The sequence below is a fragment of the Asterias amurensis genome, chromosome 11 (genome assembly GCF_032118995.1).
Source record: "Asterias amurensis chromosome 11, ASM3211899v1".
Classification (NCBI taxonomy): Eukaryota; Metazoa; Echinodermata; class Asteroidea; order Forcipulatida; family Asteriidae; genus Asterias; species Asterias amurensis.
Genome location: NC_092658.1, coordinates 15146124 through 15162589, shown reverse-complemented (window position 1 = coordinate 15162589; position 16466 = coordinate 15146124). Strand labels below are relative to the sequence as shown.

The 16466-nt window shown below is 40.3% G+C and overlaps 2 protein-coding genes across 3 annotated transcripts in view; one reads left to right on the top strand and one right to left on the bottom strand.

Annotated features, from left to right (window-relative positions):
• Positions 1 to 1253: 1253 nt before the first annotated feature.
• Positions 1254 to 7805, bottom strand: LOC139943715 (uncharacterized). The gene is made up of 4 exons (XM_071940462.1): positions 7672 to 7805; positions 6578 to 7088; positions 5133 to 6201; positions 1254 to 4146 (listed from the first exon to the last, which is right to left on the bottom strand). The coding sequence occupies exons 1-4, from the start codon at positions 7672 to 7674 to the stop codon at positions 3975 to 3977; spliced, it is 1755 nt and encodes a 584-aa protein (XP_071796563.1). The 5' UTR covers positions 7675 to 7805; the 3' UTR covers positions 1254 to 3974.
• A 108-nt stretch (positions 7806 to 7913) lies between these two features.
• Positions 7914 to 16466, top strand: part of LOC139943714 (uncharacterized) — a 28866-nt gene continuing 20313 nt past the window's right edge. The window contains exons 1-2 of one of the 2 annotated variants that reach the window (XM_071940460.1): positions 7914 to 8208; positions 14769 to 14949. In XM_071940460.1, the coding sequence (XP_071796561.1) occupies positions 14824 to 14949 (126 nt within the window). In that variant the 5' untranslated portion in view covers positions 7914 to 8208; positions 14769 to 14823. Of the gene's footprint in view, positions 8209 to 13530; positions 13700 to 14768; positions 14950 to 16466 lie in introns of those variants that run through there. The other variant, XM_071940461.1, reaches the window with a different exon arrangement.

Here is a 16466-nt window from a genome sequence, read left to right as displayed (position 1 = left end):
CAGTTTCATTAGAGACAAATGTAGGTTCTTTTTCTGGAGGACTATGCAATTTTGCATTCAGCAAATGTAATTAACTTGGATTTTTTTAGGTGTTGTGGCAAACTGCCTGGACAGTGTTTGCCAGAATATTTCACAACTTATTAGGGCGGCGTTATATGAGGAAAGTAATTAACTGTTTTTATTGGCAAGTGGTTCTTCCAGTTCAGTTCACAATAATGTTTTGTCAATGGTCAAATAATTTATTGCATGCCTGATACTTCATGGAGGCAACAAAGGTGATTGCCTCTATGCCCCCCTGGTCATTGCCTTGGTGCCCATGAAATGCTGCAGTGGTAATTTGCAATTTCCTCATAGGGTGCCCTTTCGCAGGAGAAAATGCCTAGGTGCCCTTGCCCTTTCAAAAACAAAGCATACAGGCCTGTTATTGCATAATATCAATCTGAAAAGTAATCTTGGTATACAATTGGCACATGCTTCAATCATCCTTGTTTTTTTCTATCTACTGCCACCTTCATTACAATTGCTTGAGAGAGATTGGCTGTTGCCAACTTGGCACTTACATCCCCTTGTATTGTGTCTTTCTTGATCTGCCTATCAATCATCATTACGATGACAAACCTCAAACGATGACCCTACCTTTTAATGTTGTGTCTGAAGGTAACAGAAGCGTTATAGCCTTATATATTTTTCTTCGTTTTCACTAATATGACTCACAGTGGCTTGCAGAGAGCCAATTTGTCACTACAATTCCCGAACAAGAAGTCCTTGTGCGATGAATATACAGTGCTTATTATAAATCTAACATGCCATTATCATATCAGTTGAAGGGAAGGTACATGTATACGTTTTGTAATCACTCTTAAAAATAAAGACAATCAAAACTTAGGTTAGAAGTACAGCAGATTAAGATAGCATGGTGCAGATTGAGAATCATTTCACATTGAAGTAATGAACTGCTCCAGTCTTTGGGCAACATCTCAAAAACGCTACCACCTTTTTCCCAGGTCATTTTTTGTTTGTTTTTATATCTGTTCATAAAGAACTAAAACAATTGACTATTTCCAAAAAACAAAGGAATATTTGCCTTTAAGTTAAGTACGTTGCTGAAGGATACCTAAAACAAAATCGCTTTGTAACCACCCCCCAAAACCCCCACCCCAGAAACCCCAACCCCCAACCCAATCCTTTCATCGCTTAGCATTGATGCAACAATGAACCGTCTCAAAGACACCGCAACAAAACTTTTCACTACTACACAGAGCTTCTTGCTAGATGTTGAATTTATCATATTTGAAACACTGAATAATAATCCAAACATATACATTTTCTCGGATGTACAAGATTGTTGTTGTGATTTGTTTTAATTTGAGGTCCTTTTTTCCTTTAGTATGCAATTTGCTTTTACAAAGTAGCATTAATTATGTATGGCAACTTTGCGGACAAATCATCACATCATAATGGCAATGCAAATGAAATTGAATACCACGTCAGGATGGCCTTTTGCTCATTGAAAATAAAGGAGTTCGCTTGATGCTTGATGAATAACCACCTAGAAAGCTAACTGCTTGTCCAAGGTGTGACAGACTACATGTATTTCAAAAACAACTGCTTTCCTACTCTCCTAAGGGCTGGTTCATAATAATAATAATAATAAGACTTGTAATGCGCACGTATCCACCCTGCTGGGTGTTTAAGGAGCATGAGGTTATATCAGTATTAAAGAAAAGATGGTACATGTAAATGCCAAGTAAAAGATGGTAAATATGTCCCTGGGAAAGGTAGGGTTTAAAACGTGTCTGACCTCAGTCTCATGATGCTTGATGTTACTTCAATCAGTTGCATATAAATCGTTTTCTTTGAGAAAAAAACTTCCCATCACAATACGCACCTCAAATTCACTGACTATTTTCAAGAAAGCACTTAAAAGACATCTTTTTCCTTAATAGTTTCCTGTGAATTGCTTTTTGTTCATTTGTAGTATTAATTGCAATGCTATTGTCTGTTTATTAAAGCGCTGGATGGTCTAAATGAAATGGAACTGTATAAAAGCCCACTGTGTGTATTGTATGTATATGTAACTGCTTGTCTGAGGGGTCTTCTTTCAAATTGCAGTCTTTTTTCCGGGTAGACTACTTAAAAATCCTGAGTGTGATGTTGATTTTCATGTGATTGTCAAAGTCATGTGGTGATGTACTTTGAAACAAAAGTATTTATATAAGGATATGTTTCAAAACCTTTGAAAAAACACGTCATTTTCTGTTTGTATATGTGGACCACAGGCCACGGTGAAGGGCTGGAGGGTTCTTTAATAACAAGGATGATAAAAACCTGTTCTGGCAAATCACTTTGTTTAATGCTTTTTCACCAATAGTCCTACACAATGTGCAATGATTAAACTAAATTTTATATCTTTAAAGAAACATTACAAAATCTAGCGACCACCTTGGGTTCACATCCAAGTTTACAATACAACCTTGGAAGTGGAAGCAAAAAGGCCGAGTCACACTGCAGCGATATCGAAAATGATAACGATCACGGCGCAAAGAGAACGCATTCTATTGGTTGAATTGCTCCACGCAGAATACGCACCTGTTTGTCAACCAATAGAATGCGTTCTCTTTTCGTTGCGATCATTATCCTTTTCGTTATCCTTGCACTGTGACTCGGCCTTAATGGACCACTTGGAAGACTCTTAACCAGTTGTGCACAAGAGTCGGAAGTTGCTCTGCTTACCGCCGAATTCTGCGCTTACGATCACAATTCCCCGCTTACGTGCAAGCGCCAAATCTCTGCACTAGCCTTGTTAGCGTAGAATGCCTAGTAACGTGGAATATCCACGCGCAGAGGCCAAAATTCGCTGCTAACCCATGAAATTCGCTTGGTGTAAGCACGGAATTCCCTGCTTCCGTAAGCTCCAGTTCTGTGCTTAGGGTAAGCATATCCATGAAATTGGGCACTGTTAAACTGGGGATATACTTGAGGTCCCGAGACATGTGAATAAAAGAGCAGCATATACCATGAATCATCTCCTAACCTGGGCACAATTTCATAGAGCTGTTTAAGCAGAGAATATTGCTTAACAATTGTCTGCTAAGCAGAGAACGGGCAAGATATTGTTTATGTGACATGATTTTTGGCTGGTAACTTTATTTTGGTAAGCTTAATGTTTTTGAGCTAAGCTACTTTTTCTGCTTTACAGCTCTATGGGCCTGGCTAAGGCTACTGACACTTCCCTTCAGTGTGCCAACTATACTATTAGTGGGATAGCATTTGAGCAGCACGGACACGAGAAGAAGTGTTAGCATAGGGATCACCTTAAGAGGATGTGAATTTTCTATTTCAAATATCAAGTAAAAAATGATTAAGGGTTGAAAAAAGAAAAACTTACTAGAGTGGGAGTTGAACCCGAAACCTCCAGATTACATGCGGGAGCTCTACTAAATATGTATGCTATCTTTAATGAGGGGCTTGTTGTTCATTCCAAAATCAATTAAATTTTCTTTTGAAAGGGAAGGTATACGTTATGTAATTACTCTTAAATTTAATGGCTATATAATCAACTTTTGGTTAGAAGCCTACAACAGCTTAAGGATTGAGAATCATTTCACTTTGAAGTAATGTGGTTATGTTAAAAGATATCAAAATTTCATTTCACAAGGCGGTTATTATGAGAATCATTACTGTCAGTTACGCTTCTCAGATCATGTATTTGAATCATAATTACTCCGGATTTAAGGATAATATCTATCAAAAACACAACCGCCTTGTGAAATGAAATTTTCACATGTTGGTTTAATTGTATACATACAGTAAACATGGGTTCAAACAAATGAATAGTTAAAAAAACCAAAGGAATACTTTGCCTTTAATATAACTTTTGGCCGAAAGATCCTTCAGAGCGGGCTTGGAGGGGATTAAGAAGTCTCTTCTTCATGATCAAAGGGGGTATAAGCGTAGTCTAGTCAACCTGTCGGCTATTTTGTCCGAGCTCTTTTACTGTGCCGAACACCATTCCAAGTGGACGATGCACTACTTGAGTCTTCTGATTCACTGCTGCTGCTGCTACTGCTGCTGCTGCTGCTGCTGCTGCTGCTACTGCTCTCATGGCTGCTGCTGGATGATGGGGAATGACGACGACGACGGCTTCTGGTAATGGTAAAAATCACAAAGAAATTAGTTTTTAATCTGGAAGCTTAAAAAAGGTATCCTTCAGGTAAATGTTTCCCTCTGTAATACTACCATGTGGCACGTCGCGACCAAGCATGCCAAGCAATCAGTTTCACTGGACACAAGCTAAGTGTCGCAGCAGACTTTGGGGTTTGAATCCCGGTTCATGACATTTGTGGCCTTGAGCAGGGCATTTAGTCATAATTGCTTTGTAAAAAACATATGGTTAGGGGAGTTAGTTCCCAACTATGTTCCCATATTGTTCCCCATATCTCATATATTCCAAGGAAAAGCAAATCAAGGTGGGTGAACCAACATTATTATGGTCACACTATAGTCATTTATCCCATGACAACCCGCACATCATAAAAGGCACAATCTCCATTGATGTGGTTGTAGTACCTTCCCAGGTACACATTTTAAACCAAAACCTAGACCGGGGTTATGGTTGTTGGAACAAAAATGGAAAATGACTGTATACATACATGTACAGGGCGAGAGGGCGCTATACAAGTCCACTGTTAAAAATTCTTAATGACAGTGGTGGGTTGGCGAAATATAATCACAAGAGGGCACTAAATAAGCTCACCATTCAAAGTCAAAAAAAATTATCAATTATCATGATGATGTGTATCTTCTAAGTTAGTGCATCGCTTTAGGTTTATTTGATGAACTGTAGTATCTGAGATTTAACCATGAGAAGTTTGTATCAAAGGGAATCGCTCAGATGAAAATAAAATAAAAACATTCAAAATCTCAAGAGAGACAAAACCCACCCCAAAATAGCAATAAAATACTAAAATCTAGCTTGAGGCAAAGTGGATAGAAAAAATATCCTGATTTTTCATGTTTGTGTTGAAGTTTAACCACACAGAAATGCCCTGGAAGAATCAACTGATTGTAAACTTCACATTCACACAGAACAAGGCATTTATTGCTTATTGCTCACAACCCCAAAAACTAACCTGTGTGTTGACTTGGATTCAGGCACTACACCGTTGAACATCCTGATGACGTCATTTACTTTGGTAAGAACTGATTGAATAGCTTCTTGCTGACTGGTGGCAGGAGGAGCAGTCTCTCTCCGCCCATCACTAGTCCCTGGCTGATCACCGCTACTTTCATTGCCAGATCCTTCCAGGCTGCTGTTGTCTCCATCGCCCTCGTCCTCGTCGTCTGTCGACCAATGGTCACTCGAGGCATTGCCACTTTGTGGCTGCCATTCCACATCATCAGAATCTGTTTCACCGACAGTCACACCGTAGAGAGACCCCGTAGGTGTGTCGCCCACTGGAGCTGCTGGTGTTCTACCTTGGCTAGTGATGGGAGCACCGGATCGCTGTGAAGCTTGAGGGGACAAGGGGGTGTCTGCCACTGGCTGACTGACAACAGGTGTAGACTGCCTGGTGTTCAGCTGAGGAGTTGGGGATTCGGGTGATACAAGTTCAGGCTGGCTTTGAGATGCGGACGTACTTGGTTCTCTGCGTTCTTGGTTCTGGCTTGTCCTCCTTGTCTGAATCCGGTCACGTGGCTGATTACTCGATGGATTTGAGGTGGTTGCAATGTCATCCGTCTGAACCCCTGAAGACGCTGTTCTTACAGTGCTTGTGACGTGTGTTGGCTGCTGAACTTCGTCATCATCATCATTATCTTCTTCATCTCCATATAATTCTTCAGAGTCTCTCTCGCTTCCATAAAAGGATCTTTCTCTTTCCTCCAAGTCTTCACTCCAGACGTCCGACCTCTCTTCCTCCAGGTCTTGATCAGAGTACGGGTACGAATCATGTAGACTTCCTCTTTCACTGTGATTCAAACTGCTGCTTCTACTTGCGTAGTCCTCGTCATCATGGATGTGGTAGTCCTCTTCTTCATAGACAGGGCTGCGGCTTGGACTTCTGCTATGACTTCTGCTGCGTCTGTAGCCATCGTCCAGCTCACGCTCTATAGATGTGACTCGAAACTCAACTTCACGCCAGTCGCGGTAGAATCTGTTCTCCATTTCTTTCAAACGTTTGTTGAAGCCATCTTCCATTGCTGTTTTAGGGGGAAAAATGAATTGAAATTAAATTAAAAATAGCTTCAGAAGAAACTGTACAGTAACTTTACCAAATGTAGTCAATACCCAACTTTTGCTTTTACCAGAGATTTGTTCTAGTCTTCCGAAAAATGCATGGTGAATGCATCAAAGAAACAAATTTAACAAATTTGTCAGTTTTAGGCAGGCCCGCATGGCACTGCCCACCATGGCTACAACTACTTAGCTACAACACTGATTTCATTGTTAAGCCACAGCATTATGGGCGCCTTTTTTTAACTTTCCAAGAAACTTTGACAGTCCATTTCAAAATCCTAAGCAACATCTACAAATTAACTCAGACTTCCCTCCCCCCCCCCCATCCTCCAAACTCACTCTGCATGTTGTTCTTGAGTTCATGTATGCAGCTGTGTTCCCTCATGGCAGCAACGATGATTGGCAATCCACAACCTTTCTTGCACTTCACCAGTCGATGCAAGCATTCTTTCTCGTGCTTCATCATGTCCTTCCGTAGAATGTTCCTAGTGCAGCCCGAGTTGAGACAGCCGACGAGTCCGTAGTCGCATTCCTTAATGTGGTTTGCGTACAGCTCCAGGCTGATTCTCTTAACACAGCCGTTGGAGATGTTCTCGCACTTAATCAGCAGACGGTTGATCATGTTGCGCACGATGGGCAGCACCGGCTTGAGACCCGAAGTGCTCAGTCGCTGTCTGCAGTTCGGGCAGCTGCGGTGGTTGACGAGCCATGTTTGGATGCATACCTTGCAGAAGACGTGCTGGCAGGTACTCTCTAGGGGTTTATGGAGGACACACCTGCAGATGCAACAGATTAGATCTGGATCGGGTGCGGTGAAGAAGCGGTCTGCATCGTACTTTCCCATAGTGTCCTAGAAGGAGAAACAATATAGTTAATTACTTGTTGACGGGTTGGAAAAAAGCTTAATGAGAAAAGGATAGTGGCCCCCTGCAGTCATGGCAGTGTACCCCTTCTTCCAAAATAAAAGCACCCCCCCTCGCCAACAGAAAACCAATTTACCCTTCCTCAATATAGCAATGCCCCCTGTCCATCACCCCCCCCCCCCCAGTCCACCACAACAAACCCATTCCCCCTCAATCAGCTCAGCCCCCCCCCCCGAACTGAAAAACCTGTTCCCCCTCTCAATCAGTCTCACCGCCGCCCGCCTCCCCCAACCAGATGACAAGCCAGTTCACCCCCTCACCTCAGTCTCAACAAACTCAACGACCCTCCCCCTGAAGACAATCTGTTATCATATTCATCATAATATTCGTAATAGCGAAACGAACGAGATTCCAGAAAAAACATGTTTTTTTCATAATACTTTAAGTTTTAAATAATTACCCGTGAAAAATAAAATAATTCATAAATAATAATCATAACTATATATAAATCAAATCAAAGGACTCGAGCAACCCATCCTATTTCGTTCTATTTGATGATCTTATTCTTACCATTATTGGAGCTCCTTGCTCTATGATTCAAGTTAGTCTATCCATTTCCCCGAGTTACAAAAAATGAGAAACATGATGATGTTTTGCCACCAGAAGATACCGCCCCCAAGAGTTTACAACCACGTGTAAGGTTGTGGGCGGGGCAAGTCAGGTAAGGGAACACATGGAGGGCGCTCTATCTATCTGCTGCTCGTCGTAAAAGTAATTTTTTTTTCACAGTTAGCTCTCCAGCCGGCCGGCCATGCTGTGCACCATTCTCACACATTGAATTAATCCATAAAATCGTCCGCCTTTTCTACATCTTTCTTTCTCTAGTCGCATTAGTAGTAGTTCTATGTGAATGTGTTTGTCGTACAACTAAAAAAGCAGCAGTTGTGATGACTCGTTTTCCAAAAGTGTCACCGAATTCCTGGAGGTTATTAAAAGCATAAAAATACTACGGGGAAAAAACTGAATGTACGGCTCCTTGACATTTTGACACCAGCACAGCCTAGCCACACACTACAGTTTACACCGAACAGAGTCTACAGACTAGAGGTAAATATGCATTGGAATTGTTTGTTGATCATCTAATCAATATGAATACTTAGAGTCTAATAGAGTTGGATAATGTAGTTTTTAGCCCTGGCCCTGGTTGGACGTCAGTCAGTTACTCAGTGCCACTGCACTGACGTCCTCTCCTGGGGTATCTTAAAGGTTCTTTCCAATGCAAACACAAATTTTACTAAATTGTTCATTATTTTTTATTAGTTGAAATTCCGTTCATATACTCTTTGTGTCCCGTACATTTTCAACTAGTTCACACCTAACAATTATATAATATATATCCATAATCCATGGAAGAAATTATTGCCAAAAATAAGCTGTTTTGTTTGCACCGGATTCCGGGTCATTTGAAATGACCCAGAATCCGGGTCAAAACATTTTAACATGATCAGGATTTAGGAGTCCTCTGGTGCTGTTGGCCTTCTTGCTGATATTGTTAATGTGAGTGAGGCTTCCAATTGAGGTTGCTGTGGATTGTTACACCGAGGTATTTGACTTGGGGGACGGTGCGAAGGACACCATATTGTGAAGACAAGATGTTTTTGTTCTTGTTGGTGACACGTATAACTTCATACAATGTCTGGGTTGAAGGACATAAGCCGTGTGTCTTCCCATTGCTGGAGACGCTTAAGGTCGTTTGCCAGGTCAGCAGCATCATTCCGGGTCATGTTAATTTACCTCAACTGATCCTGAAGCAATGAGAATCCCCTTTTTTTTATATGAGTGAAAAAGTGGTGGCGCATATACGGGAAGTACTTGTCATTTGACACCGGGTCATTTGAATTGACCTGGAATCCGGGTCATTTTAAATGACCCGGAATCTGGGTCAAAACATTTTGACCCGGAAACCGGGTCATTTTAAATAACCTAGAATCCGGGTCATTTAAATGACCCGGGATCCAGTTCATTTAACTTGACTTGGAATCTGGGTCAATTTGAATTGACCCGGAATCCGGGTCATTTTAAATGACCCGGAATCCAGGTTAAAATGTTTTGACCTGGAATCTGGTTCATTTCAAATGACCCGGATTCAAATGACCCGGAATCCGGGTCAAAACATTTTAACATGACCAGGATTTAGGAAACCTCTGGTGCTGTTGGCCTTCTTGCCGATGCTGTTAGTGTGAGGCTTCCAATTGAGATTGCTTTGGATTTTCACACCGAGGTATTTGGCTTGTGCGAAGAACAATGTATTGGTGACACGTAGAACTTCAAACTTGTCAGGGTTGAAGGACATAAGCCATGTGTCTTCCCATTGCTGGAGACGCTTAAGGTCGTTTGCCAGCATCATTCTCTGATCAGATCGGTCTGTAAAGAAGGGCGTTATCAGCAAAGAGGCGAATCTCGGATGTTATTGCGGCTGGTAGGTCGTTGATACACACTAGGAAGAGTATCTCAACATATGCATAGAATAATAAACCTGTGTAAATTTTAAGCTCTATTGGTCATTGGAGTTGCGAGATAACTATAAAAAAAAAAAAACCTTGTCACACGAAGTTGTGTGCTTTCAGATGCTTGATTTTGAGACCTCACCTCAAATTCTAAACTTGAGGTCTGGAAAGCCGTTTCTCACAATACTATCATTCAATCCCATCCCAATCCAATCTCCCCATGACTCATTACCAAGTGAGGTTTTATGCTGATAAATATTTAGAGTAATTACCAACAGTGACCACTGCCTTTAAGTACCAGGGTTCTGCCCAGAGAGAGATTGGTGCCAAGAAACCGTCCCGGCAATAAAGGGTTCTCCAACCACCATTGGCAAAATTTTCACTGTTTCTGACCACCACACATTTTCAAATTTGTTTGACGTGCAATTTCCATTCAAAGGTTTTCAACTAAATGTAAAACTGCTAAGTAAACAGTATTTTGTACGTATATAAAATGTAAAAGCCATACATTTTGAGTACTTCTTTGGTTAGCTGTGTATTTTAATGATCATGGGGGATCATTTTTCTGCCACTAAAGAAACCCTAGGCAGAACCCCTGGTGTAGTGTTTACTGTATTTGTAAAGACGTTCATAATTTTTGTACTTCCTTCATCAAAACCAATTTGACCAATGACCACTGGACATTTATTTAATGCAGCTTAATTTGATAATGGGAATATTCAGGGTTTTGAGCTTGTGTGTACAAACATGATCAACTGCAATTATTCTCAATTAGAAGCAAGTTCCCTCGCAGGCCGCCATACACTGGCGTCACAGGCAGCTGTACTGTTTACCTATGGTCTGTCATTTTGGGAGTCAAATTTAATTTTAGTAAAGATAACAATTATGCTGATAATGTGTAGTGTGCATTAGGGCCTACCTAGAATAAGTAGAATGCTCAACTTTAGTACCTGTGTAACAGAGAATTGAACTTGGCACAATAGTCAGGCTGGAATGTCATCTTTATCAGGGCAAGCCACTTTCTTTTTTTGCAAAGGGCATATATTTGAATTTATTCACTAGTTCAAAGTGATTGAAAGTTAAACAATAGAATGGTTCTAAAAATAAAAAGTATCTTCCCTTTTTAAGCAAGTTTATGAAATTAGGCACTGGAATGTCTTCTTTTGGGAGGGCAGTTCTAAATTTCGTTTGAAAATCTTATAGCCTATTTGGAAACTTTTGAAGGGGCAAGGTGAAGACTGGGGGAAACAGAGGCTGTGGCCTCCCTGTATTTCCAGCCGTTCATGAAAACCACAATTAACACCTCATGACAATATGTTTTGCATGGACATGTTGAACATGTAGCTGACATCGTCTCTCCCTGATTATTTGCAGAAAACTCTCTGAAAAGACACCAATCTTTCCATGTTCTGATCAACAAAATTTAAAATGTTAAATTGTTAAATGTCTTGAAACATCTCAGTATACAAAGTCTTTCTGAATGATTGCAAGCTGCAAATATTCATGGTTCGTGCTCTGGTCATGCCCTGGTCGTGTAGTGATGACATCGTGTGAAATACAATAATGTAGGTTCTGTGCAGCGAGTGATATCCTTTGAATTGATTCCTCCTTCATAAGTGGTGTGAATGACGTACATGTGTACACGTGCAGTAACAACACATAGATGTTGATGCTAATATATCACGGATGTGATCACCGCCATGCCCCCCTGGTCATGTTCCTTGGTGCCCTTTAAAATTAGAGTAGAAAATTTGATTTATAAACAGGGCTCGATTTTTCCACTTGACCGCAGGCCAGAGAGGCTAGTGATTCTAGCACCTGACTAGAAAAGTCAAATCCAAAAGACTACAGTCCTGGCTTGTGGCTCTCTACTCTGGACCAGCATATATTTTATTAAAGACAGGGGACACTATTGGTAATTGTCAAAGACTAGTCTTCACATTTAGTGTGTCTCAACATATACATAAAATAACAAACCTGTGAAAATTTGAGCTCAATCAGTCGTCGAAGTTGCGAGATAATAATGAAAGAAAACACCCCTATCACACGAAGTTGTGTGCTTTCTGATGCTTGATTTCGAGACCTCAAATTCTAAACTTGAGGTCTCAAAATCAAATTCGTGGAAAATTACTTCTTTCTCGAAAACTACATCACTTCAGAGGGAGCTGTTTCTTAAAATGTTTTATACTATCAACCTCTCCCCATTACTCGTAATCAAGAAAGGTTTTATGTTGATAATTATTTTGAGTAATTACCAATAGTGTCCACTGCCTTTAATTGACCAGAATCAAAATGTGTTGAACAATCACTTATAGAGAAGATCTTCCTCATTTTTCTTGTAAATTTGTAATACTTTGATACTCCACAGAATTCAAAGATAGGCGGCCTATAAAAATATCAAATTCCTATTCACAAAGATAATTATACAATGAGGTATTTCGTTCAATTAAAAAAACGCAACACCACCAGGGTTGTCCTGTTGTGAGCTTGATTAACATAGAGCAATCTGCAGTCCAGGGTTAATTTCGGCCAAGATCATCATGGAGGACAATGTATTAGGTGTCAATTTAACTTGTTAAATTTGTTCTGTAAATGTCACAGGAAATTTACCTATTGGATCAATATGTTGTTTGACAGTGCACAGCAGTGTAATAATGCACATACACCTACAATGAAGCCGTATTGCTAGTGGTCTACTTGTACTGTACATAATGTCTGTTTCAAAGTATGGAGAAAGAAACCAGGCCAATTATGCCACATGCGTTTGCAATAACTGCCACATCATTAAAGCAATTTTAATCTTGTAAACACACTTATGGAATTGTGATGATGATAAATTTTAAAAATAGATGGTTGGTCAAAAAACTTACGGGTCGATAGCCCTATAGGCGTACAATGGGTATAAGCTTTGGTGGTGAACAATTCTTTACCGCTTTATGAGAACTACAATTGAACACTGTTAAAACCAGACATTTAAACAAAAAAAAACAAAAAAAACATGACACAAAGATGCCAAAAAAGGGTAGCTTTAAAAAGGTTTTGAAGAGAAAAAAAACGTTTTTAGCAAAGCAAGTTATATCTAAATGCATTCCAGGTTGATTCAAGGCAAAGTAGTTGAAAAATGGGAGTTGCAAACTCGACTACTCGACTTTGCAATCAATAGTCGCGACTTCGACTACAGCCGCTTATACTACACATACTGTACACACATACTGTACACAATAATGTAGCTTGACTAATGCAATTTAATTTATTCATTAATTTGACAAACCACGCCGTCAATATAGAGTTACTACACATATGGGCATAACTTGACAAGCAGGGGTTCTCAACGATGAAAAGGATTGGAAAATGTGTGACACTGACTACCATGTACTGTCAGTCAAGATCTCTAAGGGGTGTTGGGGGAGGGATAAGTGAGGTTGTTCATGATTGAATATTGTTTATGTTCATGGAAGACTCTAAGAAATATAGTACATGTATGAGCCACATACATTGCTATGTATTTCAATTTTATTTTTGCAATTTTGCCTTTGTGAAAACCAATTGGCCTAAATAAGTAATTTAGGCCTATTTTCTTTCATTCAGGGGAGTCAAATGAAACTTTAAATTTGTGTCGAATTAATTTACTTTGTATGAACAACCCATGCAGACTGAATTTACATTACATTATGATGTACAATGAGTTACAGTTCTTGAAAATAATATCATGATTACTATATATTTACATGCATCTGCCATCATGCATAAAGCAGTAGCTTACAGAATGTGTACATTTACAGTCGCACTGTATGGTTGTCTGTGCGTGTGTGTATGTCGGTGTTGTGATCATCTACATACAGTACACGTACACACGTTGTTATGTCAATACATTACAGTGCACTGTACATTGATGGCCTCGACCACACTGTACGAGCACTCCTCCGCAGTCAGGTCTCGATCAATCTGGATTGCAATTGGGACCAGCATTGGGACAGGAGGAGGTTGCAAGAATTCCATCCCGCTGATTGAATTGCTCATCCTTCTTCTCGGGGCCATCATCAGACCTCTTGTGTTCAGTCCTCCACAGACGTCTCTTCACAGCTTTCTTAGTGAGTGGAATATCTCTATAACATTCATGGTGCTCTTGTCGAGCGATCCCCAAAGAGGCATTGGCATTGGATCTGACAGGCTGTGTGTAACAAGTATAGTTTGGATGTGTCAAGCAGTTTCAGTGAGGTTCGGATGCAGACCTGATACTTCACAGAGGCAAGTGCCCCCATGCCCCTTGTATTTGCCCTGGTGCTCACTGCTTCTTGAGATGTTACGTTAAAAATTACATTTTCCTCATGGACGTGTCCTCTTCTCAGGAAATTATGCCTTGCCCTACAAGAGCAAAGTGCCAGGCCTGGTGATGATGCCAAATTGCTCAAATGGGTGCATTATGATCATCATTCGACATTAGACAAGTTTGCGTCCATGGCCGCCTCATCTTAAATAAAAATGGGGTCGCCACCATCACCTACTCTTTTTTAACAAGACAGTATTCTCAGCTCCACTTTGTCACATTGTCTAAACAACACGTAGCGCAGCTTTTAGGGCAACCTCTTCCGCAACTTGTATCCATACATTGCCATAGGTAGACCATTTATTAAGCACACCACTTATGCTTGTGCTCTAAACACCGTGCCACCTGTAAGACACAGACAACACATCCCCTTAATGAGCTCGACCAAGCTTTCATCAGAGATGAAATATCCAAGATGAAATCTGGCCATTTTATGGCCATTCATTTTACATGTGTACATGATCTACCAATGTACATGATGTAAAGTTTTGTGTGCATGCTATACTGTACATCATTGCAGCTAAATGTTTATATTTCGCCAATCCCACAATGACTCGAGACACAGTACACCAAGTACCAAGTAATTGGTTGAAAGTGTTTCAGAGAAAATTGCTACTTAAATACTAGGGTCTAGTTAGTAAGACAACTGCTTTAAAATTGCAAAGGGTATGGGTTCGAATCCCACCTGAGAAGTATGTGCCTGTGATTTTTTATTGAACTTGGGAGAGTACGGAGTCTGCAGTGCTACCACACAGTATCGGTATGAGAAGGGTAAAACTAAATTTATAATCCTAATATTCTTGTCTGTTGAATTTTTTTTTATTTTTTCAAAGGTGTCCCAGATGTAGTGACTTGTAAGTGACTTTGAGGGCTGTCCACGTGGGAACCATGAACCCTATTTGGCGGGCTACCATGGAAATGAGTAAGGCTCGCTCTGAGAACCAGAAGCAGATTAAGAAGAGACAAGAAATGCAGAGAGACAAGACTAGGAAGGAGAAGGAACGGAGACGAGTGGTAAGTTGAGGATGAGAAGAATCCATCTCAAGAATCCATCCATCCCAATTTCATGACTCTTCTTACTGCCAAATTCTGCACTTAGGATCACCATGCAAGCGCCAAATTTCTGCACTAGCTGTGTAAGTGTAGAAGCCCAGTAACGTGGAGTATGCATTCTGAGCAAACCGAAATTCCCTGCTGACCCATGAAATAAGTGCTATGTCAAATGGTTCGGGACAAGCCTATAACATAGCATTAGCAACCTCCAGATAAAAGCAAGCCCTGGTACCATTGTGCAATACACGTTCATTCAGAGTTGTGTATGGCATACATGAATGTATGGGTGTTCACCTTCACTGTCTCTTGAAGGCAGTGGACACTATTGGTAATTGTCAAAGACCAGTCTTCTCACTTGGTGTGTATCAACATAGAATGCATAAAATAACACACCTGTGAAAATTTGAGCTCAATCGGTCGTCAAAGTTGCGAGATAATAATGAAAGAAAAAAACACCCTTGTCACACGAAGTTGTGTGCGTTTAGATGTTTGATTTCGCGACCTCAAGTTCTAAACTTGAGGTCTCGAAATCAAATTGTGGAAAATTACTCCTTTCTCCAAAACTAGGTCACTTCAGAGGGAGCTGTTTCTCACAATGTTTTATACCATCAACCCCTCCCCATTACTCGTTACAAAGTAAGGTTTTATGCCAATAATTATTTTGAGTAATTACCAATAGTGTCCTCTGCCTTTAAGTAACCAAGCAAAATCTTGCCCGAATCATGTGACACATACATGTAAGAACTGTCTCGATGATAGTCTGAGGAATTCAAGTTCAAGCGGTAACAAATGGCTTATTCTAAGCCATTTAAGGATTCTTGCTGTTTCAATGAGCAAGACTTTCAGTGCAGAGTGCATACATGTAGTACAATTGTTGGCCTTTCTTACTGGCGTCACTGAGCCTACAAAATGCCAGCCCTGTAGGATTGTATTACATTTGAGTAGTATATGTAGAAGTAGCGTCGTCAAGCAGAAACTAGATGAACCATCGTAAATTATTAATCCGATCGATGCGTACTTGTGAATTATTGAAAAAGAAATTGATCAAAACTAACTATGACTATATAAATTCGTACACTGTAGGGTAGGAAATTCTGACTCAAAGGGAAGGTACATGTACACATTTGGTAATTATTCAAAACAAATATGAACTTAAAAACTGACTTGGTAACGAGCAATTGAGAGCTGTTGATAGTATAAAACATTGTGAGAAATGGCTCCCTCTGAAGTAGCATAGATTGAAGTGTTTTATTCCTATCTGAAAGCACACAACTTCGTCCAACAAGGGTGTTTTTTCTTTCATAGTGTTCTCCCAACTCCGATGACCAATTGGGCTCAAATGTTCACAGGTTTGTTATTTGATGCATATGTTGAGATACACCAAGTGAGAACACTGGTCTTTGACAATTACCAATAGTGTACCTTCCCTTTAAGGCCACTGCAAAATATATCAACTGTTTTTGTCAGTCAAACATTGT